Source organism: Argopecten irradians, chromosome 4, assembly GCF_041381155.1.
Source record: "Argopecten irradians isolate NY chromosome 4, Ai_NY, whole genome shotgun sequence".
Classification (NCBI taxonomy): Eukaryota; Metazoa; Mollusca; class Bivalvia; order Pectinida; family Pectinidae; genus Argopecten; species Argopecten irradians.
In genome coordinates, this window is record NC_091137.1 from 27438784 (window position 1) to 27464868 (window position 26085).

At 34.0% G+C, this 26085-nt stretch overlaps 3 protein-coding genes across 7 annotated transcripts; 1 reads left to right on the top strand and 2 right to left on the bottom strand.

The window, feature by feature from the left end:
• The first annotated feature begins 1297 nt into the window (after positions 1 to 1297).
• LOC138321149 (L-proline trans-4-hydroxylase-like) lies at positions 1298 to 8060 on the top strand. Of its 2 annotated transcripts, XM_069264598.1 has the most exons (10): positions 1298 to 1348; positions 1504 to 1552; positions 2013 to 2091; positions 4023 to 4101; positions 4361 to 4468; positions 4580 to 4671; positions 5072 to 5162; positions 5521 to 5650; positions 6504 to 6655; positions 7692 to 8060. In XM_069264598.1, the coding sequence occupies exons 2-10, from the start codon at positions 1537 to 1539 to the stop codon at positions 7809 to 7811; spliced, it is 867 nt and encodes a 288-aa protein (XP_069120699.1). In that variant the 5' UTR covers positions 1298 to 1348; positions 1504 to 1536; the 3' UTR covers positions 7812 to 8060. The 2 variants fall into 2 exon arrangements, with proteins under 2 accessions (XP_069120699.1, XP_069120700.1); XM_069264599.1 differs by lacking the exon at positions 1298 to 1348 and having other exon boundaries at positions 1401 to 1552.
• Positions 8041 to 17890, bottom strand: LOC138321148 (nucleoside hydrolase-like). Its single transcript, XM_069264597.1, has 7 exons — positions 16778 to 17890; positions 16189 to 16219; positions 14652 to 14864; positions 14158 to 14332; positions 13890 to 14006; positions 13324 to 13460; positions 8041 to 8443 (listed from the first exon to the last, which is right to left on the bottom strand). Exons 3-7 carry the CDS (start codon positions 14835 to 14837, stop codon positions 8108 to 8110), a joined length of 951 nt encoding a protein of 316 aa, XP_069120698.1. The 5' UTR covers positions 14838 to 14864; positions 16189 to 16219; positions 16778 to 17890; the 3' UTR covers positions 8041 to 8107.
• Positions 17891 to 21889: 3999 nt separating this feature from the next.
• On the bottom strand, positions 21890 to 25776 carry LOC138321150 (nucleoside hydrolase-like). Of its 4 annotated transcripts, none has more exons than XM_069264600.1 (8): positions 25647 to 25776; positions 25431 to 25518; positions 25103 to 25159; positions 24505 to 24717; positions 23631 to 23805; positions 23120 to 23236; positions 22600 to 22736; positions 21890 to 22345 (listed from the first exon to the last, which is right to left on the bottom strand). In XM_069264600.1, the coding sequence occupies exons 2-8, from the start codon at positions 25467 to 25469 to the stop codon at positions 22013 to 22015; spliced, it is 1071 nt and encodes a 356-aa protein (XP_069120701.1). In that variant the 5' UTR covers positions 25470 to 25518; positions 25647 to 25776; the 3' UTR covers positions 21890 to 22012. The 4 variants fall into 4 exon arrangements, with proteins under 4 accessions (XP_069120701.1, XP_069120702.1, XP_069120703.1 ...); XM_069264601.1 differs by having other exon boundaries at positions 25108 to 25197; positions 25647 to 25712; XM_069264602.1 differs by having other exon boundaries at positions 25103 to 25197; positions 25647 to 25712.
• Positions 25777 to 26085: the final 309 nt, after the last annotated feature.

A 26085-nucleotide genomic window follows, 5' to 3' on the forward strand; every position in this document is an offset into this window, starting at 1 on the left:
GCGCGGCTTCTGATTCTAAATACCAATCCCAAAGCTCACATGCTATTCTAAAATGGGTAAAATAGAAGATTTGTAAATACGAGGTAAAGCATCTCTTTTGATGCTCCACCGCCGACAGAGCATAAATGATATTCTTTATTTGAACATTAATTGGTGTTTACTCGTGTATATATATGCCTAATTAAAACAAAAAATAATATAAAATAATTTATTTCGCCTTTGGTGCATGCGCAATCAGTACTTTATTCTATATAGGATATAGTGCCACGGAATTTTTTCGGGATGCAATTAATTATTTTTCATATTTTTAACTTGAATTAAAATTAGAAGCTCAAACTTTTTTTAACGGTGGTAATGGTGTAAAGTAAGTAACTTTTGTAACTGAAGAAAATTACTAAATCGTCTCCTCCTGTTTTTGATAGTGAAAAAAATATCATTTGTCAGCGGTGGAGCATCTTTAACATGTAATTTTTTTATAGCAGACTAAATATTTAAAGTCTACGTGATCCCCACATGCAGCATAAAAAATGAGAAAAGTAGCATTGAGGTGCTGTTATACCACCAATCAACAGAAAGAGAGTGAGAACAACGGTCAGCCGAGAGCCAGTTAAGTGCACGAAGTTTACGGTGAATCCTGATGTAAGGTCATTAGTACTGTTTTGGGCATACATGGTCCAAAGAAAAAAATACTAATGGAATATAAGATCTAAAATCGATAGAATTGCGATTGTGTTGTCTGAGATCAAAATTAGGATGAGAAAGTCTTAAAAGACATATCCGTTCTAACATAAATATGTATACCATGTCCCTCTCCATTGTTTTATTTTATTATAGTGTCTAATGGTTTTCGAAGTTCTGTAATGAGAAGACACTTAGTCACAGCTTTGGATAGTATTTTGCATTGGTATAGGTTTTAGCGATGTTACCAAACAAGCTACCGACCTACTCATCACTAAAACACTATGTAAGTATCTATGATAGATAACAATGATAATTTTTGTCCTTGATTCAGGTCAATTTACATTTACATCTACGATATATCGTCTAGCATACAGAGTCTACTCAGTAGTGTGGTATGTATACGGCATCATCGTACCTCGCTTTGTCTGTTGTGTTTGATTACAAATAATGACGTTACAAATGCCGAACTGCCACGACGAGTTTATTTTTAAGTTGTTATGCAGTGAAAGATATTCTAGATTTATTCACGATGTACTATATACTAGTTGTACATGTGTGTACATATATTACGAGGTCTTATCAATGTAAACTTGTGTTATCACCTATATCTCAGAGTCGATTGTGCATCCCAATCGAGTAACAACGTTAACCGGTATACGTACACACTGTAAGTTGGTCACTGGTAATATTATTGTAAATATGCATTCTAAGAATTCAATGTATGTTTATGATACCTGTAATATCGTTTCAATTACTTATCATATCAAGTTAACGCTACCATTATGATATAAACCAATTTGTTAGAATTGCATTCAATTTCAGGTTATTTCAATATATCTTATTAATCGAGAGAAGATGGCGGATATTTCCGGTAAGTTTCTTACACTTATTTATATATCAACAAGCAATTGAATCGGTGTTGGTAAGTGTACGTATCTTGATAATGATAACTAAATTATCACAACTTTAAACATTCAATGGAATTTTCGTTGGTAACATCTTTTGTGGCATGAAAAACGACTATTTAAATGAGCAGGAAATAAATTAAATTCATGTTGCATATATACACAAGTTTATTTTTAAACATCACATTTAATCTTGTTGAGCAAAACTGCTTTTGATATTTTTCAAGTTTGATATCACTCTTTTTGCGTTAGACCAGAAATTACAGCACATCAGCAGAGCTACACAATGATAAACTATAGGTAGATTATTTCTTTAACCAAACTGGTAGTTCATTGATGTACCGTCAACCAATCTGATATCGGTTGTAATGTAAATAAATGTACAGAATTGTCACGACCGTGGGATGGTTTCCTTTTGTGTTCCAGTATACAACTTCAGTGAAGATTTCAAAGTGACAGAAGATGTTAAAAGGGACTTCGAGGAACACGGCTATATTATTCTTAAGTATAAAAATACACCGACATGTTATGTCAATAACTTCCAGACATGGTTCCAATAATTTGTGTACACGTTCATTCGCACACCATCGATAGACAAACATTTATATTTCTAGATTTCGAGTGAAGCACTGAGAGATCTCAAGGTTTTTTTAAGAAAACCTAGATACATCTCCAGTTTCTGAAGTGAGTGAGAGATGAAAAGTTTCGAAACATCATAAATTGTAAGAGTGTTTTAAGAGATTCTCAGAATTCGAGATATGCACACATTTATACTGAAAATATTCCTACGTTTGAATTTAAGCTGTCATACTTTATGCATTATCGATACTCTAGAGGTTGCTATTAATCATAGTCGTGTTATAACAAACCTAGAGGCATATAGATGGAGGAAAAAATACTACAACACAGACCTACAAGGAATTTCTTTGAACATTTACAGAGAGCAAGGCCCAACGTTAAAGCCATATGCAGCGTGCCTTTATTAGATTCGGTTGATTTACATCAAAAGACCAAAACCTGTCCTATCAGTTAGCGTACTCAGAACCTTCCTTTTTGCTATGGCATAGTCTATACCAAATCATAAAGCTTTTCATGCATGTCCTCAAACCTTTGAAGTTTCAAGATTTTGTATATCTTGACAGTAAATCAAAGCTGCAGATCTATCATCAATGTGGTATTTCTGTCACGAGTAAACATTTTATAGAGAACAAGTGAAAACTGAATCCTTCCCAAAATCAAGGCTATCTTTAATTTATAATTACTGATAGAAGTAAACAAATCCAGGATGAAATTGAATTTTGTATCCTGCATTTGGACAAATGGCAATTGTTGAGATTTTAAAGGGTGTGCAATGTACTTTGTATACGAGTTCATCTATATTGACATAACGCACAATGTTCGGTCACTTTTACGTCACGCCGGAATTTCATTGGAAAAAGCGTTGAACAGTAAAATAATATAAGCGCAATACTATTTTTTTAAATTGAAAAACAGAAAGGATATATTTATTCAATTACGGGAGGACTTTTATCAAAATATTTGTAATATTTATTTTTCTATTGATGTGTTTTTGTTGAGAAAATGACGTTTTTTGGCGCGACAGATGTAACACGCACCTGTATGCGGTTTCAGTTAAAGTGTCACTGTGGTCATACTGAACACCACATGGCGGTAAAATTTGACAAAGAGATTCCCCAAAAACGAACTATCATGATGTCATTTCGTTATAATGAATTGTGACGTCATACTTCAAAATGGTGGACTTTGTTTGTAGACTTGCCGATCGACAGATCCGAAGAGAAAAGATAAAAAAGTGAAAAAACACAAATACACACAGTACAAAACGGTACTAATACATGAGATAGAGACAATAATTGTTAATATAAAAATACGTTTTTTCTTCTATTTTAACAACATGTCAGAAAATATAGACTACGACGTCGTTCTACCTTTTTATCGAACAAAACGTTTGTCTTGCAGAAATGACACAAAATGAAATTTTTAGATTGGCTGTTCTGTCACGCAAGTTCACGACGTTGAAAAATGACTTTATATTAGGAAGTATGTTTTCTATTCAGAATAAAAAAAATACGTTTTTGCTAAAATATACGTGTGCAAAATCTCTACTGAAAATTCAAAAAAGTATTCGAAAAATTGTGTTTTTTTCTTTGTCTTGCAGGTTTGCCGAATGTCGGAAATGACGTCAATTACGCTCGTCATGTTATAAGATAATGACGTCTTTTACATTCAATAACGTTACATAAAAGTGACCGCGAACATTGTGCGCGACGTCATTACATAAATGTTATGAGAGAAAATGCATTTCTTTGCCCAACATATTAGTGTCTGTTTCATTGATGTAGAATAAAAACAATGGTCCTTTGTTGCTAATGATGTTTTACAATGCTTAAAACATTTATTTTTGTTCTGATATAGGGGATTACTAGACAAGGAGGAGGTATCTCTGATAGAAAGCGCCATAAAAGGACCCGGATTTAGAGAGAACATATACGGGGCAAGTTACATTGGTGATATTGTCTTATCTTGAATAATACGTGTCCTATTATATGTATACGAATATTTATTTGACCACTGCATAAAATACTGAGACATAACCATTGACCTTGTTGTATCAAAAGTAATACTTTTTTTCATGCGATAGGTAGTCATTTAAGCAGTGCATTACAAACATAAAACTCTCATGTACAATTCTGTTCTCTTTCAACATTGAATATGACAATGAAGTTAAAATACCAAACAATCATCTTCAACAGGATAACGAGTATGGTAAGAAAACAGACAAGGTACTATGGAAACATCCCGGAAATGACATCACTGGAATGTTGGCTAGGAGTGAGAAAGTAGCCGGCATATCAGAACAGGTAAGTAGAACAGATAAGAATAAATGACGCGTATTTTTACTGCATGGTTGCCAGCATTCTGGGTGACGCCAGGTCTTAATTTTGACTCCGTTCCCTGTTTTATTTCCCTAGCTTCTGGGAGGAGAGGTGTACCATTACCACACAAAGTTAATGATGAAGGAGGGCGGACGGGGAGCTAGACACGTATGGCACCAAGACTACGGGTATAATGTCTCCCAATATAGTTTTATAGAAATTGAATCGTATAAAGGCCATATAGAATAATACTAACCACTTTTAATAGAACTATGCTGTGTTATTTGCTTTGTAGTTTATAAACGCATCTGTGAAGCTAAGGCTTAAACGTTTTGATAATAGTGGTTTACCTTAAGATGAAACAGAAAACTGGCTAACATTAAAAAACAATCGAACAGAAATATGTAGGGTAATGTTATGGTTACATTATATAATTAGTCAAGGTAACACCAGGAATATAGGATTTACGACTTGGTAAATAACTGCATGAATATTATTTGCAAGACCGACCTCCTTCTAGCGCACACATATATACATATCTATGATTATATTTTCTAACACATGCTATCCTGTTGTATTTCCCTTTAGGTACTGGTACAGGAACGGCTGTCTCTTCCCTGATATGCTGACAGTTTTCATTCCATTGGATTATTGTAGACAAGAGAACAGTTGTCTCCAGGTCCGTCTCGAAACTCTCTTATACTTAACCAAACCATTTCCCCCTATTTCGTTGAATTAAAAAAACAATGCCTATTGCAGAATATCAGTGCACTCTTATACACTATTTGAATATTTTTGAAAATCCACGAAACTTTTGATGAACCTTTTGTGTTGACATTTTGATGTTGTTTTGCGCTGTTTACATGCTTTTCATCGATATTTTGAATACAGTTTCGAATCATTAATTTTATGCAATGGCCATTTATATACATACATAACGTTTTTAACCACTCTCATCGCTTATACCTTAATATGATACTTCAACCTTTGTATGTTTCTTATTCATACCAAAATACTCTTTTTACATCCACACTTAGTTACTAAGAGGCTCACACAAATGTGGCAGGATCGACCATAAACCAATTGGAGAGCAGAACGGATGTGACGTAGAAAGAATGAACGAGATTATGGCTGTATGTCCTCATCAGTACATGGAAATGGATCCTGGTAAACAAGCTTCAGCACTTTATAACGTTAACATTGGACACGAATCATGTCGCATCTACCGGCATGGATAATATCATAGAGCTAGTACTTATCTCGTGGTTGAAATGTTAATGTTATGCATTGCGTGTACATGATTTTATTTCAACCGTTGAAAGCATTTACACTGTTAATCCAACCCAGCAATAATTAAGATTGTAAAACAATCCTAATCCAAAGCCTCTTTTATGTTACAACTACGGCCAAAAAAACATGTCTGTTTAGGGTTACAGTGGCCAAAAAATAGGGTCGGTTGGTCGGGAGGATTTTTTTAGTGTCTTTCACTCTAAAATAATGACAGGAACCGGAGTCTGAGATCGAAATCCCGACTTTTATTTTTTTGTAGAAGAGTGAAAAACAAATTAGAGTCGGAGGTAAAAAAAAAATAGGGTCGATCGGGTAACCCTTAACAGACATATTATTATTTTTTGGCCCAAGTCAACCACTGGTTGAAGTATAAAACACACAGTGATATACACAAGGATACGTTTCAGTTCATTCTCATTCTAATAAATGCCATTTTTATGTCAACACATGTTATTGACAGATATGGTGGTACAGTCAATATGATGGCATAACATACTGAATAAATGCCATTTACGGATATGCTTTTTCACATTAGATGATGGCATATTTACAGTATATCATTCAATGTATTTGAGAGAATGCTATGTTTATGGACACAAAAGTATTTTATTAGGGGATACTATTTTACCGATATTGTTTTCTACATTTGAGGGGATGTCATTACTAATATTTTTTCTGTTTTATGGAATGTCATATTTATTTACAGTGTATGTGTTTCTCTCCATTTTAGGGGATGCCATATTTTTCCACTGTAACATCATACACTCTAGTAGTGATAATAATAGTGATAAGAGGAGGTGGGCGTTTTTAACGGCATTCAACAAGGCAACCAATAACCCAACTAAGGAGCATCACCACCCGCAGTATACCCCACTGGAAAAGGTACGCAGATATTGGTTAATTATTTGGGTTCGAACGGTAGAACGTAAGGGAAAACCTAAACTATGAAACCAAAGAATAGTGTCTATGTACCAACGACTGAAAAATCTTAAAAGATGCTCCACCGCCGACAGAGCGTACACGATACCCATCATTTGAACAATAACTGATATATAATCGTGTTTATATGTGTCGAATTAACATAAAAATGCATATAAAATAGGTTGTTTTGCTTTTGGTGCATTCACAATAAGTACTTAATTCCATATTGGTCATAGTGTCATGGATTTTTTTTCGAGACGCAAAGAAGTTTTTTTATGATATTTTAATCATGAATCAAAATAGGAAGCTCAAACTTTTCAATGGTGGTAATGGTGTAAAGTAAGTAAATTTTGTAACTGAAGAAATATACTAATTTGTCTGCTACTGTTTTTGAGAGAGAAAAAATACCATTTGTTGGCGGTGGAGAATTTTTAAATGCGCGTTGTGATGAAAATGCTCTGGTATATAGATATATATGAACTACACTATCGAATGGATGCTGTAAATTTTAGACTAATCAGTGCAAAATACCAACCAACCCTTCTCAACCACATGCTGAAGAACCATGCATACTACATAGTAAAGAGTAAAAGGCTTTAATATTCCATACATTTAAAATATTCCACCGATGCTTTAATATTGCATCATCCCTATTTATACGAATGGTCTGACGTTAGATAAATCTATCAATATTATTTAATGTTTTGTTATCAAATGTTATCGGGCATATATCTTGGTTATTTACATTTATAAAAAATGCTCATATTTACCAACATATTTGCGCATGTATTTTCCCTCATCTCTGAATTTTCTCATTTCTGGAAAATAATTACATTATGCAGCGACATGCTAAGGTCCTATTGATAGTATGAACATATTCTTATATCTGAGAACTGAGAATATTTTATATAATTTTATATACACCAGTTCCCCTATTCAGCTTGCATATAATAGAGTCCCATAGTTCCTCATACCTGTTACTTTCTATATTGATTAGGTGCCGAACTCTGCCATTAAGTCTTGTAAGAATTTCACGGACATGTCGGGGAAGATCTTCGTGGACCCAGCCAGAGACACCACGTACAAAGGGAATTTTATGGATACGAAGAAAGCCTAGATTAGAACTAATCAGACATATTGATGACACTGAACGTGGATAACTGGGAAGTGACTACTTTTTCAGATCAATGAAAACACAAAATCTATTGTCGTATATATTCAGGACATTCAAATTAAAAAGATTGCTCAATTACACTAATAAAGGATGTCTCTTTTACACTATTTATTACCTTGCAGAAGCTCGTATTTACATACGATATGCATCGAAAAAATAATGAAAACATGAATAAAAATTTTAAAACATAAATTTTAATGCTTTTTATGTTTCTGACTTTATTTACCACTGTACCAGTTTTAAATGCCATTCTGTGCAGTATTTAGCAGAATAGAGAAAAGCGCATTTTTATCTATTTCAGTAACAATGGTTATGTTCGGATCTTTCTTGAGCATGCTGTGCCAATCTACAACCATTTGTCCATAGGTGAACTTTCCCTCTAGCTCTACAGTGGCGTACACGTGTTCGGTCTCTCTTATGACCTCTGCTGGCCTTAACATACATGCCGCTAAAATCTCATCAGCCAATGTATATTTCCAGTCTTGTTCGATAGAAAAGGCGACAGGGTTCTGTTCAATATTCTTTAAAAATTGGTTGCGCTTTCCAGGGAATCTTCGTAGTTCATGGTATTTATCCTGAAACAAAACACATAGTTTTGGATGTTCGTTGTACTTTTAATGCTTATAAATTTCTGCGTTGTAATCGTTTTGCCCTCTCGAATAAAAAAAAAATGTTACTTAATTTTGAAATACTTATATATTTGAAAGCCAATAAAATTACTGAATAATCGAATCGGCTGATCGACTAGCCTATTGTGGCCTTGAAAATGTATGTGCTTTACATATAGAGGTTCCCCAGTAAGTTACGATTGGTTATCAGATTTCAGATTTTATTAATACACTCTGGGCACACCTTTGTGTGCCACAAGAGATCAATTTATACAAATCATACATGACAGACAGGGTTAATTGATAGTACAGTGTGAACATAATAATAGCGTACTCAAGCGTACATATTCGTTAGTTGTATGATTGTAGTATAAATAACAATATTTTACGTACATAGGAGAGTAGCATAATGAATAGTCATCGAATATTATAGACTCTTTCATATGTATGATAGGGTACCCGAGGGTCACAAATGTATAAAACCGAACAACATTTTGTGATCCGTAATCCCTATCCTTCATATCCACAAGGTATTTTGCAATTTTACAACTATAAAAATTTTGAAATAATATATACTTAATAGTTCGTGATATTTTCATTGACCTTTAGTCTTTTATAGTAAAGCCATAGCATGTTAAAATTTTACCGAGGAAATATACATTTTTTTGACGCCGTTACACTATTGAGTGGGTTGCCATGAATACATTGATGATTTATTTCCAGTATTACACGTGTAGGTATGAAAGAATGAATTTATTCCACACGAGTGAGTTATTTTTAAAAGTTACAAAAGACATTATTTTCAGCGAGTGTCTTTTGTAACTTTTAAAAAATAACTTACGAGTGTGGAATAAATTTAATATTCAACAACCACGAGTAGTGTGACCTGTTTCTTCCACAATCGTATTCGTTTTTAGCCGATAGAAATACGGCAGGGATACGGTAATATGTATTTACCGAAATATGCAAATAAGGTGTAGTAATACTTTCATCAGCAAAAAGACACTAATTACTATTAAAAAATCATCGTTTAATAAAGAATCCGTAGATATCAAATTCTTCTAATTTGGAACACCTTTATTATTAAATAATATCATTTAACGTCTTATTGAGTTCAAATTTTCATAGTTGCTTCCAGAAATTGAAACTCAATGTCGTACTACATGTATACATGTAAAAGCATTCGCACGACACGGCATCGTTTATTTCCCGCCAGATAATCACCAAGCCATTACCATCAAGATCAAGTTCGTTTCATACACGTTAAATCTACGAAACTCATCAATGAAATTTGTATCCGTCAAGATGTATTATTAGTGCTAAAGCTCAATTTAACATGTATGAAAATGTCACCTATTTTGATACAACGACCACGACGCATACGCTTCCCAACAGCAGTTTTGGACGTCAATCGGCGATCACAACATAGAATGACGTCATTTGATTATTGATGACGTTGACAATGATGACGTGACACTGAGAAATAAGTAGTTCGGTCAAAGTTCAGCGTGTCAGCCAATCAGAATGCGTATAGAGTTTATACCACATGTGGTATAAACAAATTGTTAATCAACAGCTGCAGTATTTATTCAATGTCCTGAGAGTTGAATAACACCGTCTATTGTGGTAGAAAATTGCATAACCACTAAATATATTTTGATTTTACTTAAGCTCATACTTTTATCTTTAATAGAACTTGAACGCTTAATACTTTGTACAGAGTATAAATAGATTGAACATGTAGTAGTTATACAATTGTATATTCAATGCTATATCATATAACATATATAATCGGTTATATCACAACATAATAAGAAGTAATAACATACAAGTAATATAAATGCAGGTGTATGTAACAAGTACACTGTACTTTTTGATCAATTTAAAATACATAACTGCTCTATTTGTTTAAGAAAATAACTCACTCTAGTTAATAGAGTTCGATTACAGATTTCAAACATGCCTTCTATTTTTAATAAACTTGGATTTGTATAATATATTTATGTCTATTATTAGTTACACTTGCATTACTACATTGAAATAGGTTGAGATATTCATCTTCTATACCGTTATTACATATTAAACAAATACGGTTATCACGTGGTATACCAGCCCATCTACCAGTTTCAATAGGAAATTTTAAATTCGAGGTTCTAAATTTACTAATAATAACACGTTCTTTGAAATCAAGCTTTACGAAATATGGTTCAAGTTTAAACTGCTTTTTAAAGGTTGAGTAGAATTGTCCGCGAGACGATGTTTCAAGAATAGAAAACCAATTTTGAATATATTGATCACATAAACGTCGTTTTAGCAAGTTTTTAAACAAAGCTTTATTCATCGTACATGTCTTTTGAAATGCCCATATATTGTTAAAACCTGTGTTATTAAGGAGTGATTTTATATGCCCAAGCCACTTAAATTCTGTAGTATCGTTTTCTTGCATTCTTAGTGTAAGGCGATAAAATACACTGGAGACTTTATCTCCCCCTGTAATTAATTTGTGCCAAAACATTAACATCCGTACCTTGATTTCAATTTCTAAAGGAAATTTACCAAGTTCTCCATAAACCATAAAATTAGGAGTACTGTTTCGAACATGAAGAATTTTTTTAACAAAATTGCAAATGAATTTTCTCAATAATGCTTACATTTTCAAATCCCCAGATTTCACAGGCATACAACAAAATTGGAGATACAAGTGAGTCAAATAATTTCAGTTGTAAATCAATTGATAATGGGATGTTTCTAATTTTAGTATACAATGCATACAGTGCTTTCTTTGCCTGGTCAGCTAACTTTTTCTTTGTTTTAGCAAATGAGCCGTTGTAATTGAACAATATACCAAGATAAGGATAAGAATCTTCACGAGTTATCTGATCATTAAATAATTTGAAATTACATTGCCGTCTACTTTTGCGTTTTTCAAAAATTACTATTTTTTGTCTTTTGTGTATTAGCAGTTAGTTTCCACTCGTCACAATAACTTTGAAAGCAATCAAGTGCACATTGTAGACCTTCAGATGATTCTGACATCAGCACATTATCATCTGCATATAAAATGACAATTTGACAATCATACCAAGATTATTTTCACATAAACTATCAATTTCTCTCAAATATGACACATTGTTTTGGTGAAAATATTATTCAAGATCATTAAGAAAAATAGAAAATAAAAACGGTGAGAGATTTTCGCCTTGTTTAACCCCAACATTACATATAAAAAAATCTGACATTTCATTTCCATTGCGTACACAGGATTTCGTATGTTCGTATAAATTATATATAACTTTTAAAATTTTTCCTTTTCCCTTAAAGATGCTCCACCGCCGACAGAGCATACATGATATTCATCATTTGAACAATAATTAGTGTTTAATCTTGTATACATAAGTCTAATTAACACAAAAAAAATAAAATAAAATAATATATTTTGCCTTTGGGTCATGCGCAATCAGTACTTCATTCCATATAGGATATAGTGCCACGGAATTTTTTCGGGATGCAATTAATTATTTTTTATATTTTTAACTTGAAGTAAAATTAGAAGCTCAAACCTTTCAACGGTGGTAATGGTGTAAAGTAAGTAACTTTTGTAACTGAAGAAAAATACTAAATCATCTGCTGCTGTTTTTGATAGTGAAAAAATACCATTTGTCAGCGGTGGAGCATCTTTAATAGAGAAAGACTGCATTTTTTCCGCGCCACACTGTATCAAAAGCTTTTTTTAAATCAATAAATGTACAATATAGTTTTTCGTTTGTAGAGAAATAGATAGAGATAAGAGTATGTAATGTAAAGATTTTTTCTGTTGTTGAGTACCCTTTTCTAAACCCGGCTTGTGGTTTGTGATATAAGATTAATTTCATCTGCTAATTTAGTGAGTCTATTGTTTATGATGGAAGTGAATAACTTGCCTAGGCACGAAACTAGAGTAATAGCTCTGTAATTATCAGGATTGTATTTGTCATCTTTGTTTTTATATATAGGCTTAATTATGCCAATAGTCCAATCTGTTGGAACTAGACCTGTGTTAAGTATAGTGTTAAAATTTTTCGAATATACTGGAAGAAATGTGTGTAAGGTATGTTTCATATATTCATTGACAATACCATCAATACCACTGGCTTTAATATTATTTTTCAGTTTATTTACACCTTCTTTAATCTCATCGTCGCTTATGTCTTCGTTCAGAATTGGATATGTATTATCGGTTACTTCGTCAATTAGGAACTCTTCATCTTCTTCAAACTCGTTATTGTTAAGTGTTTTAAAGTATTCAAAGAAGAGTTCCTGTATAGTTTTATCAGCTTTGTTAACCTTTTCATTACCTGATAACTTATTTAAAATATTCCAAAGATATTTTGGATAATGTTTTGTAGAGTTTCTTATTTTCTGTTCCATACAGTTTAAGTACTTATCATGCTTATCAAACTCGAATTTATTTTCAAATTTTGTTATTTCAAGAGAAATGAGCAATGAAAAGTAGTGTAAAGTTGAAAACCAATCGGAATCAAGAGATGCAGGAGCTGGCCAAAGGGTGGAGCCGTATGTATTTACACACTGGGATGTGTAAACATAAACAAACTGCTATGGAGGTAATCACTTGCTTTTTCCAGTATGAAACAAGCATAGTTATAAGATAAACAGTAATACAGAATTCATAACAAAAAACAACAATGTGACCAATGGTGACAATGAACAGTAGGAAACACAAACTGTTGAAATAGTTCAATCTCTCCAGCTGCATAGTGCTGTATTGTGCCTACTAAAACATACAATATCTATAAAGATGTAACAACTTGTCAGAATTGTATACCATATTAAATAAATTTGTGTGTTACCCAAGCTATTCCGTTTTTCAGACATATCTCCCAGCCAACCAGCGTCGTCGGACATCGTATCTGCTCTAACGTTCTGTAAGCTGCTTCCGGGTCAGCGTGGAAGTTGAATTCAGCACAAACTGATGAATTTCCTTTACCTGTAAAGCAAATCCAATGTTTTATCAGCAATAATATCATGGAAATCGTGTGGACTTTCGTTATATGCCACATAAATTACCAGAAAGACGCATCTTTACACATATACAGAGCAAAAGGTTAATTACATGTCAAATGTCACAATCGTCGAAACCGATTATGAATCATTATGATTTAAAAATCAATTTTTGATCATTAGAAATTTGTATCAAATAAAGAATAAAGTCTACGTTATTATCATGAATAATAATGTTATCAAAAAATAACCTCAAAATGTGGATACAGAGGTCTCCTTGCCACATACCCAGAGTATCGTTAGATAGCATCATTTCAGGGTAAGGTGCTTTTTTAAAAAAGGTATTAAAACACACAAATAGTAACAACAAATCACTTAAACAATCAGAGCGTATAACGAAACTTATATATGTTACCGTAGTAGTTCCCTCCCATTATAAAACAATCTCTCAGGCGACTAGAGAAATCTGGATCCATCTTCAGGACGGTCGCAAGGTTGGTAAGTGGGCCTATACACATCAGGGTAATATTACCTGTAGAATGAGGTTGTTTCATATATTTAGTTAAGAAGGAGATCCAGTATATTGCATGTTTCTTATTGTCAAAACATTGTTATACATCAGTATGCATCAATCTTAATGACTAGTAGTTCTAAAGGAAGTCAATACATAAATCACATTTTACCTGGATGCTCCTTTGTTAACCGGACTAATGCATCCGTTGCTGGTTCTGTCTGTAAAACACTCACATCCGGTTCCTCTATAGACTGACAATCGCCTAGGCCGTCTTTTCCTTGGTAAGAATTTTGCATCACGTTTTGACCACATATGGAAAGGGCACAACCGGAATAAACAGGAATCTGGATCAACCGGTAGAATCTTTTAATTTGTATAGCCAACAATGAATGACCCGAACAGCATGTATTATAAATACGATGTAGTAACGATAATTAAAACTGAGTTAATCTTAGTCCAGGACTTGAATAAATTTTTTTTTTAATTTTAAAGGACAAGTAAAGAAAAATGAATAGATAAAAATAAATCTTATTAATAGTATGCATTGCAACGAAATAACATAACACAAATATTATATATGCTTAATGCCATGCTACTGCTACAATATATATATATAATACTCAAAAATACTCATTTGATTTAAATACCACATGTTTTACCTACATCAAGTTTATTAGCTGCTCTGAGTATTTTTAGAACGTTCCGCACGACCTGTTCGACGCCGCTGTTACCCATGACGCACGTGATGGCGATGACGTCATACACGGTGGAGTCCAACATCATGTATATCGCCTGTGCGTCGTCTACACCGCCATCTGTATCTATGATAAGCTTCTTTTGTGGAGACATTTTGTTCAGCACTGTCTATAAATAGAGCTGTAAAGTAAAGAATACAAACTGATCAATATATCTAGTTTACTGAAGTACTGTAACAAAGCTACTTTGGATGGATTTGTGCTTTTTTTTGTCTATTCCAATAGTTCGTTTGCGCTATGTCTACAAAACATTAAAAATTTGTAACACAGTTCTAACCCAGTAGTCATGTCATTGCCAATGTTTTGTGGACACATTGAACATATTGCACATAATATAGGGCCCAAGGTGGTCACGAACATTTCTTAGCCGAAGGAAACTCCTTCACTTAATGTCTCCATAGCAAAACAATAAAGAACGGAAGTTTGTTTACCTTCTGTTATGCGTTCATATGAGGAAATTCAAATTAAGGAATGTCAAAGATGCTCCATCACCAACGAATGGTAATTTCCATCCATTAAAAATAGAAACAGACAAATAAGAATTGTTTTCAGTAACAAAAGTGATGCCCTTTGTGGGATGAGGTACTGATGGCGTAGACAACAAAAGCAAACCAAATTATTTTAGATGCATTTTGGGGTTTATTAGACACGATGATATATTATATACACGATTAAACATTCATTATTTACCAATAATACATATTTTTATATTTTTATGCTCTATCGGCAGTAGAACATCTTTAGGATTGTTCGTGAGACAGGAACCAGGTCACATCATAACGAACAAAAGTTTACCTTTAAACAATATTTCAAAAATAGCCATTCTAATCAAAAGAACCCATGTTCTTGTATCTCCCTAATTACAACGTAAACTATATGCGATTCTATGTCAGTGACATAAAAAGCAAGATAAGTCGTCTTATCGTAATTCCATCATTCAGTTCAACAAAAGACCTGATGTACTATCCAAGTGCTTAATGATTATATTTTTCATTAATTTTCCCGACACATTAACGGCATACATCAGCCTTATATATCAATGAGAAATATTATCCTTGATTCAGTTTTTTCTGTATTGGTACACAAACAAAAACATTGGTCTCGCTTTCAATCATCGATATGAAAATCTATTCTAATTAATAAAATCAGTTTGTGGTAAGTATATAAAAGATTCAAAATGTGGAAGTTTGATAAAAAAGACATTAACCCGTTGGCTAAATTTCGTTACAAATGCTTGTCAGGTTATGATTTTATACAAGTTGAACACATGTGATTGGCATCCACCAGAGTGCAAAACATATTGCTGTCGATTCAAACAAGTTACATCGGCGTATTTATCCAACATTGTGCTTCGATGTCGAGATTATGTCGAGGCAGACATTTTGATGTTTGAAAATAAATAACATTTTGCCCTTTTCAGTTGTAATATCAAAACAATTACTCACGTCTATGGAATAAACTGCACGATTACCGTCTCTGCATCCAGTGGGAAACATAAAAGGCGAAATATTAGGTCTATCTGTGGTATAGATCCATACGTAACATGAGTGATATAATATTTATTCAGGATTCTAACGACATAAATATTACTGAATAAGGGATATATTTGATCTGCTCTAGAGGACGTATTGTTTTATATCTCGCAATATCCATTAGACCATGAAACAGCTGGCATAATGATATTCCACTCAACAACACATATTTTATAGGGGCTATAAAAGCTTTAATATGTCATAACTGTGAATACTTATTCTGTATACTGACAAAGTAAGAATTTTAGAAAAAAAAACAATATAGTTGAGTATTGTCTTTGAATCCGCTACTAACATCAGAAACTTATCATACTACGAAAGATTAATAATCATACTTTAAATAGAGTCTCAAATTCATATGTCCGTAAAAATATCTTATCCTGAAATGGAAAGAATACGATATCAATTGTACTAGCCATCTAATTTACACACAACTAAACATAAAGTAAAATAACCCATCACAGGAAAAGTGACATTCAAATAATGGCTTAGTATGACTTACCTTAAGAATTGTCGCTGTTGATTCTGTCACGGTATCAGTATTATGATGGTCAATAATGTACATACAATAGAATTACAGAATTATGACTGACAGATATTGCTCATTGGCAGATTAATCAGCCGTAGTCAGTGTCCTTTAGGCAATTAGGATGGCCGTGACATTTTCAGAAAAGGTATCGAAGTAAATTGCCAGAGGATATACACAGTTATCACACATATGGGTTTTTATCTCAACTGTCACGGACGATATGTGTTGAGTAAATATGATCAGGAATATAATCAAGCCTTAGGAATGACAAATTATACACAATAGTAAACTGATAATTAATGTTAAAATTTAGCAACTATTAACAGAAGTTCAAAGCACTTAAAAATTTATCACAAAATTCTTTATGATATATAAATGCATGTATACGCTTTAAACAAGGTATAGAAAACTGTGCCCGAGTGATTTTCTGAGGCAGTGCTCAACTACAACATATAAGGACCATTTCGTATCCGGTCGAAAGGTACGGATATTCGTTCTAATGATGTCATCTCGATAACAGTCATACTGAATTTGGGGAAAAATGGTCGGGTATGTATATATGTATTCGTACGGACATTTGTATCTGACCATGGAGGGAAACTGAACTCCAGGTTTACACACTAGAAAGCAACGCAAAATGGTTTGACCAAGCCATTCAAATATTAAAAACTTTGTTATATTGTACATTTGTACATGAAACAGGCTGAATAATGAATGGACTTAGTTAACTTGCTTCAATGCAGTAACCTTGTATATACCACAAACCTAAATTTGCACAAAACTAGGAATCAATTATATAAACCTCAATACATCACTGAACGTACGGCACACAAAATCGCTCACCTGTATTCTTTTTGGATCACAAATTAAAAATGACACTCAAATGAATACACACCTGTTACCTACGACCTGTTACATCTTATGCCCCTGAACATATGGGTTAGACCTAGCGTGGCTATCTTTCATGTTGTACATATATTCAGAGCATAACCAACACCGGACAAGAGCGCATATGTCAGTAATCAGCCACATGTTTTATTCTTTCATTTCCATAATATTTTTTATTGATATTATGTACATCAATAGGATCGGACATCAGGCTACGCCTATTTAAGTCCTCTCCAGATCAAATTTAAAAGTATAAACATGAATTCATTCGGCAATTCATTTATACATATATTTATATATACCAATAAATTGAATTAGTTGCAATATAGTGATAATAATATTAATAATTACTAGTTAAAGGGGGATAACTCCAATTTTATTTTTAATAGAAAATGTTTCATACAAGTTTATTTATTTGGATTTCATATTCCTAATGATTGTAGTTTTTGGATAGGGATAAGAATCATGCTCATTTATTGACAGACTAACATACATATCATACACACCACGAGATATTAGGCCAAAAAGACGACCTGTTACATCTTACTAGTGTGGCTATTTTTTATGTTGTACATATATTCAGAGCATTACCAACACCGGATAAGAGCGCATATGTTAGTATTCAGCCACATGTTTTATTCTTTAGAGTTTTATATCAAAATACACATGTGGTCGTGGAAAGGAATATTTTTATCTGTCCTACTGTGCACTGCCAGTGGCGTAGCTACCATTGACCATTCTCAAAAAAATCAGATGATTTTTCAAAGTCAGAACTATACGGAGAAACCGATACTAACATTATACATTTAAATTTGATACAGTGCATGTTTAAATAAAGATATGACGTCATTAACAATTATTATTTCTAAATGTGGGTAGATTTCTAATTTTCAATCTGCAATATGAATTAAGCCGTTTTCATTGATATTTTTCGAAAAATTACCACGTTCAGAACGCTTTAACATCATAAAAATGCATCGTAAAATTCATCTCATCCATTCTAAATAGTAATTTTTTCTCGCGGGAGACCCCGCGGACCCCCCCAATAACCAAAATTATCGCGCCGAACTACAATTTGCGTGCACATTATTTTCATTTTCCCCATGTCCATATGATATTGAGTCATAACTAATTATAGCGGCTATCCAGCGCATCATCATGATGATCATCCTGTAACCACTGCAGTAACGTCCTAAACCAACCATCATACTGGGGTTCTACGCTCACTGACTTTGCACTGCAATCATGGCTACCTGCTATTTATCTAGTACAGATGCATTGTCCTTAATGCTCCTTGTAAATGTATGATATTGGTACCGATAATAACAGTACAATTGCGGTTGTACTCTGTATCTTGTATCAACGCTGGCACCGGTATCTTCAAATTGATCAGGAGGGGAATGTGAACTCATGTCTTTATGTATCCCAAATACCACAATTTAATACATTGTACAATACCTGCTAGAGTCACTTCAAGGCCTTACCTATCCAAGTCCGACAACTCTTGCCTATCATTTAGTTGTAAATACCCCGAATAGACAAATTGTCATAATCGATCCACTATCGATCAAATCTGTCAGCTGTCCTCCATGTAAGACTACTGGGTTTGTATTCCTATCATCCGACCAAATGCTGAATTGCCTTTGATTGGTTCCACAAGGGATTCCACATGCACAATTGCACGCACATTTAATAGCGTTTGGGTCCACCACCCTGTTTACCCTTGTGAACTTTTCCTTTCTGACCTTGATCTGAATGATTTTGATTACCTTAGCCAGAATGACCTTTCCTGCGATGGTAATGATAACCCTTATTACATCACCGTGTCCAACCGTACTTTGGAGGTTGCGGTTGAGGTAACGCAGAGATTGCGGTTAAAAAGCGGAAATCGGAGGTAAGTCGGAAGACAAAAGGTAATATTTTCTCCCAGGATGATTTTTCTGGAAATCTGAAGTGTGAACTTGGTGGAGTAATGCCATATATAAATTTGGATAGCGATGATCTTGTTGTTAACGTCCCTGTTTTGCAAACACTTCGTAAATATTGCCAAATTTGGCCACTTTTCGCCAATTGTCAAGTTCATGACGTTCTGCTGCTTCACATAGTGAGTGCAGACCAATAACAACGGGTTATAAGAAATGTGTAGACCCTTATCAACAATTCCTCGAAAGACTTTTTCAATGTGTAACCTGGTTCTTCAGAGATATGATTTTGAAAATGTGTCAGTGTTGCGGTTGACATAAAGCATTTTTGGGGGGTTGCGGAAAAAGTAAAAAAGTAACGTCAGTCAATATTGTTGCGGTTGGGATAAAGTAAGTTTGATTGATTGCGGTTTCCATGAAATAAAGCATTGCGCATAGTTTTGAATACACGAAATAAATGCGTGCTTCACTCAGGTATTTTAACGTTGGTGATATTACAACAAAGCTGCAAATTTTACTTTTCAAATATGAAATATGCCGAACAACGTTCCTCTTACGCTATAGTAAAAATGATTTTGGTTTCTCAACAGATCTTGATGAAATTTGGTACTCTGTCACGCCAAATGAAATGCTTCAAAATGCTGTGTGAAACATTGAAATCTATCAATTATGTTTTGAAAATATTGCCATAAAAGCAATTTTTATCTAAAATGGGACACACATTATTCTGTATTGAGACGGTGTGGGAGTAGATACCGTCGGTGTGGTAGGGTAGGTATGGACAGCCACACCGTATCAATAGAGACTAGCGACTAGTCTGATCAATGTACATGTATAATAAGATACACATATTATGTACACATTCCAAATCTGAAAGCAGTATCCAAAATTGTTAAGGTTTTTCAAAATTATATCAAAAGTCACGGACAAGGTCACGGGTTAAAAAAGGGAAACATGTATTTGTTCTTCCCATTTTAACGAACATTACTTGGTTTAGTAAATGTGTGTTAAAAGATCAGTTTGATGTTAAATAAGTCTTGTTCTCCGTACAAGTACACATTCAGCCGACCTTGTAATTTTAACCCCTTGGAATACTGTGACTTTCCAGAGACATCTTAACCCCTGAGGAGTATATAAGTCATGGTACAATTTGGGTTACCCTACATTCTCATTCAACGAAATGTTCCGGTGCCAGGTACCCATTTGCTCCGTTGAAAAAAGGTTTAGTTTTAGTGCTTTACCTTAGGTCACAAACGTTCCAAAAGTAATGTCCAGGCTGACATAATATCCGTCGATATACCCACTGGATGAGGGTGTTCAAAAACATTTTGATACATGTCTGAAACTACATCATGTTTTAATTTAATGTTTTACAATAGCAAAAATGATCGAAATTACCTCTTAAACATCCCAAGTTCATGAATATGTTGATCATCATCCAAAACATTATAGGTTTTGTGTGACCAAAAACTACGGTGGCTGGGAGCGGACATGAAATAAATAAAATTATTTCGTGGGAACGAAATATTATTGCGTTCGAACAAAATATTATTGCGTGCGAACGAAGTAGTAGTATTGCGTGCGAACGAAATATTATTGCGCAATATTATTTGCAATAATATTTCGTTCCCACGCAATAATTTTATTTATTTCATGTCCGCTCCCTGCCACCGTAAACAACCGCAACCCCAAGATTTTACTTTATGCAACCGCAACCTCATTCACCAAAAAATTCAATTTGCTTTTTTCGTGCAAATTTCAAGACAGAAATGTTATGACATTCGGCTGGTTTGTTTTTAGTATATAATAATGCTAAAATATTAGAAAGTGTTAAATTCAAAGAATTCGACAAGAATTATACTGAAATTTCGATTTCGATTTGATTACGAAAATTCCTCGGTGACCAAAATATTCACGAAGTGTTTGGACTGCATGGAAACTTTCGGTTACATACCAAAGTAAAGTTTAAATCTACAATGTCTGCTCCACCAAGTGGACTACCTCATTTGTTGATTACATGTAGTACATATTTTCACGAAAATAAGAAAGATAAAAAAGTAGGCTTCGGAGTCGTCCGTAAGAAGATTTAAACAAATATATGAAATATCAACATTATATGCAGCTTCGATGACGGAACAAATAAAACATGTTATAAAATGTGTCATTTAATCGGAAATAAGAACATAATTATACTCTGAACGAAACAATTAAATTTACGATGGCCTGTCCATTGATTGTAAATATCAGCAAGATTCAGGGATTCAGGGATATCTAATGATTTTATCGTTCGTTTTTTACATTTTGTTCACCTAGCAAATGGCATGTTCAGGAATTAGCTATACCTTTATAAACAAAGACATTCTAACAATCATATAACTGTATCAAAAGCACACCATAATTATTTACCGCTCTTTGCTGTATTCAACAGAATATTAAAAAATGCATTTTTATCTATTCTAACGATCGTAATGTTAGGATCTTTCCCCAGAAATCTATGCCAATCGACAACCATTTGTCCATATGTGAATTTCCCGCCAAGTTCGACAGTTGCGTACACGTCTTTTGTCTCCATGACAACGTCTGCTGGTTGCACCATACATGCCGCTAAGTACTCGTCCGCCGGGGAGTAGTCCCAACCATCTTCAATACAAACGGCAATTGGTTTCTCTTCAACTTGCTTTAAAAATTGGTTTCTTTTTCCAGGAAAACTTCGGAGTTCATGATACTGATCCTGAAAGAAATGACATCAACAGAATGAAATTCTAATTAAATATTAAACATATTTGGAAATAGAACCTTTCAACCAGACGTGGTGATCATACTTCGCAGTTGGTGACAAAGCAAGAGCAATCAACAAAGTCTGGTTGAAAGAGACTGATTTGGAAAATTTCACATGAATAGTAACAAGACCTCAACATTTAACAGCAATTTCCTAATTTATCATCAAAGAATGATATTATCTTAATAAAGCAACTGTTTCCATACCCATGTCAGCCTATTATCTTCACAAAGTTCCCAGCCAACCAGCGTCGTGGGACATCGAATCTGCTCAAATACTATGAAAGCTGCTTCCGGGTCAGCGTGGAAGTTGAACTCTGCACTCACTGTTATGTTGCCTTTGCCTACCAATCCAAATATAACTCAATCAATATACGTATTTTCGTTTTGGAGGAGCAATGCATAAAAATATTTTTCAAATTACGAATTTAATGATTTCGTTTCGACTTTATTCAAATTCTTCTGACAAGAATGAAATACAAGAATGATAAAGAGAAAAATAACAAGTGTATAAGTCTATCGCCTTATTTTGATTATTTCAAATTTGCACGTGGAAAGAAACTGAATCTATCAGAACGCTGCACTCTGGGCACAAGCTGAATAGTTAATTGGGATGATGTTAACAAAACGCCAGATGATTATAATAGGTTAACCCAGACTCTCCTGAAACAACTTGATGACATATCCCTTATGATCATACAACAATGTATAATGAAACACGTGTTACCGTAGTAGTTCCCTCCCATTATAAAACAGTCTCTCAGGCGACCAGTGAAATCTGGATCCATCTTTATGATGGTCGCCAGATTGGTGAGTGGGCCTATACACATCAGAGTAATGTCCCCTGAAAGGTGAAGATAATTTAGTTTCTAAATGGGGTGTCAACTAAATGATGGTTATAATGTCGGTTATAAATCTTGATTCATTATGGATTTACGATAAATTATCAGTTTTTGTTTTTGATAATGGAACAAATTCAACACAAATCATCCATTGTGAGATAAAGCACAAAAGACAGCAATACTTGCTAGATATATTTGTGACATGTTGAGCTCTTAATTACTGTAAATATCAAAATCATTCCATATCTAAATAACGAAGAAAAGAACAATTGAGGAAGATTCAAAAATTAAAGTATTAACATTCAAATCTATAAATTGACTTGGGTATAGTCACTTTGTAGCATATTTTAGATTTTTGTGCAATGGCATACCGCATTGAAATCTATGGAACCATACCAGGATGTTCCTTTGTTAACCGGATCATTGCGTCCGTCGCTGCTTCTGATTTTATAACACCCACATCCGGTTCCTTGATTGACGGACAATCGCCTAAGCCATCAATTCCTTGGTAAGAATTTTTTATGTCTCCATGACCAAGGATGGAAAATGCACATCCAGAAAATACAGGAATCTAACGAAGAACAAAAAAAAACATGAAACAAATTTTAAGGTAGTCATTTTTGTGTAATTTACATATCTAAAATAAAACTTAAAGTGAACAGTCGGGCAAGGATGGCTAAAGTCGGTAAAAATGGTGTGAATGTATCTAGTATAATTTCTTATGAAATGGAAAAATAAAATATCTCGTCAAAATCTGTCTGCGTACGAAGAAATTGATTTAAAGTTTGGGAATTCTAAAACGTCCTCCCGGCTCACTATGTCCGTGGTTAAATTTCCACGCAGCCTCGCTTTCAATGCTTTCAACTTTTCTTTACTTTAATGGTCAGAACTGGGAAACTAAGCAGAACTTGACCGTCGTATTAATATATGAGAACTTTTGGAAGGCCAATGGACGCATTTAGACTGGTTTTCTTTGCCCGACTATTCACTTTAAATATTGTATCTTATTTCAAAAGGAAAAAGAAAATAACTGTCACCCAACCTCCCATTAACAAGGCGGATGTGACCTTTTAACACCAAAATAAAGACAATTACAAACAAATAAAATAAGTTGCTTTCGTTTGACCTGTAACGTATATATTCAGATATGTATGATCTGATATCGCGTCATCATATCGTCTTTAACAACATATTCTCCTTTTCTTCGTAAACGTTTTGTAAAATTGAACTGGATGCTAAAATGTGATCAAGTTAGCATTAATCTACCTACATCAAGTTTGTCAGCTGCCCTGAGTATTTTCAGAATGTTCCGCTTGACCTGTTCCACGCCGCTGTTACCTCTGACGCACGTGATGGCGATGACGTCATACACGGTGGAGTCCAACATCATGTATATCGCCTGTGCGTCGTCTACACCGCCATCTGTATCTATGATAAGCTTCTTCTTTTGTGACGCCATTTCATTTAGTTTGAATACATGTATCTATAATGAAAAAAATGCGGATGGTCATAAATGTTATAATGCAAGGACAATAAGATATAATATTTAATGACATTGTTAGCTATTATCGTGGATGTCGGTGTCGTTGTTTAACAGCTCGTGAAGGAGATGAGATGGTAGCCTTTGCAAATTATAGTGATGATAAATATGTGAGGTAGGGAAGAATGAACTGACTCATCATCGATGCCCATGTAATGTAGGTCAATTGTTAATTCATCGTCTTATTTTTGTAGTACACGTGTTCGTTACGTTATCGTCAAAAACAGATTCCTGTCAGCGCGTCGTGTTTCCATTGCGTGTAGTTTTTAGGATTCTCCCTAATGAAAATACAATATTTTCGATAACGCACGGTGTAACCGTTACATACCTTACCTGCTAACGTGTTTATAGGGTACTGGTTATCTTCCTGTAGTGTCTTCTTGTGCTGAACAGAAACATATGAGCATACACGTTCTCGTTCACCTATGATAATATATGTTGATATGTAAGTGGTTGCATGAATGAACACCGAATGGATAAGTTTTATTTTTATATCCGAGTTTAATATCGACCCGGAATCATATGAAATTCAAATAACATACAGCTATTCATGTGCAGGGTTCAGGCTGCATTGTTGGTGATAAAACGATTTAAATAACTATACAATATATAGAATAAATATAGGGTATATAATATTACAGCGCAGAAAGACTTACGGCCTGTAACTGTAAATGTATGCTGTCCTTTTTTGTCATAATCAAGCGTCTCGGCGATAACCAGGTCAGGTACACATGTATTGGCAATCTGGTACAGTAACAAAATATTTACAATTTATTGGATTATATCTATTTTTCACTTTCACAATACTTCGATATAATAATATCATTTTATGATATACATATGTGTGTGGTGTGTACACATGTATTACTTACGTATGCGTGTTGCTTCCGATAGTGTTGTACGGCGGCTGACTAGTGGTCAGTGACCTTAACCCTCGTGTCCCGAGCTGATGGTTTTGTTGGAGTTGTCTCTCTTCGTCCAGATTGAGTAGCGGTTAATACTCTGGCCTGCGTTACTAGTCTAGACAAGGGGTCTACCTTTGAGCAGGCTAATTTCAAGTCGCTCCTAATTATACATGTATGCATCACCATTGTTATCATGTAACTCACGCGGTTTGTAATGAAGATCAGATAGGGATTTGTTCAAAATTATAAGGGTTCTAGAATTAAAATATTTATGACAAATTCAGAATTAATAACAATCTGAATCTACAGTTTCAAGGGTAGGAAGTTGGATTTATTTTGATTTGTCTGTTGATGCTTGTTATCAGGCATGTGACCTACACTTTTAGCAGATGGTCTTTTTGAACCA

What these genes read in the sequence shown, in the direction of transcription:
- LOC138321148 (XM_069264597.1), bottom strand. Translation starts at nt 14,837, where the DNA reads ATGTCTCCACAAAAGAAGCTTATCATAGATACAGATGGCGGTGTAGAC. An exon ending in GAGCAGCTAATAAACTTGAT is followed by an intron (nt 14,333 to 14,651) that starts GTAGGTAAAACA and finishes CGGTTGATCCAG; the next exon opens with ATTCCTGTTTATTCCGGTTG. An exon ending in GTTAACAAAGGAGCATCCAG is followed by an intron (nt 14,007 to 14,157) that starts GTAAAATGTGAT and finishes CTCATTCTACAG; the next exon opens with GTAATATTACCCTGATGTGT.
- LOC138321149 (XM_069264598.1), top strand. An exon ending in GTATGGCACCAAGACTACGG is followed by an intron (nt 4,672 to 5,071) that starts GTATAATGTCTC and finishes ATTTCCCTTTAG; the next exon opens with GTACTGGTACAGGAACGGCT. An exon ending in AAGAGAACAGTTGTCTCCAG is followed by an intron (nt 5,163 to 5,520) that starts GTCCGTCTCGAA and finishes ATCCACACTTAG; the next exon opens with TTACTAAGAGGCTCACACAA.
- LOC138321150 (XM_069264600.1), bottom strand. Translation starts at nt 25,469, where the DNA reads ATGACAAAAAAGGACAGCATACATTTACAGTTACAGGCC. An exon ending in AATGGGAGGGAACTACTACG is followed by an intron (nt 22,737 to 23,119) that starts GTAACACGTGTT and finishes TTGGATTGGTAG; the next exon opens with GCAAAGGCAACATAACAGTG. An exon ending in AAGATAATAGGCTGACATGG is followed by an intron (nt 22,346 to 22,599) that starts GTATGGAAACAG and finishes CATTTCTTTCAG; the next exon opens with GATCAGTATCATGAACTCCG.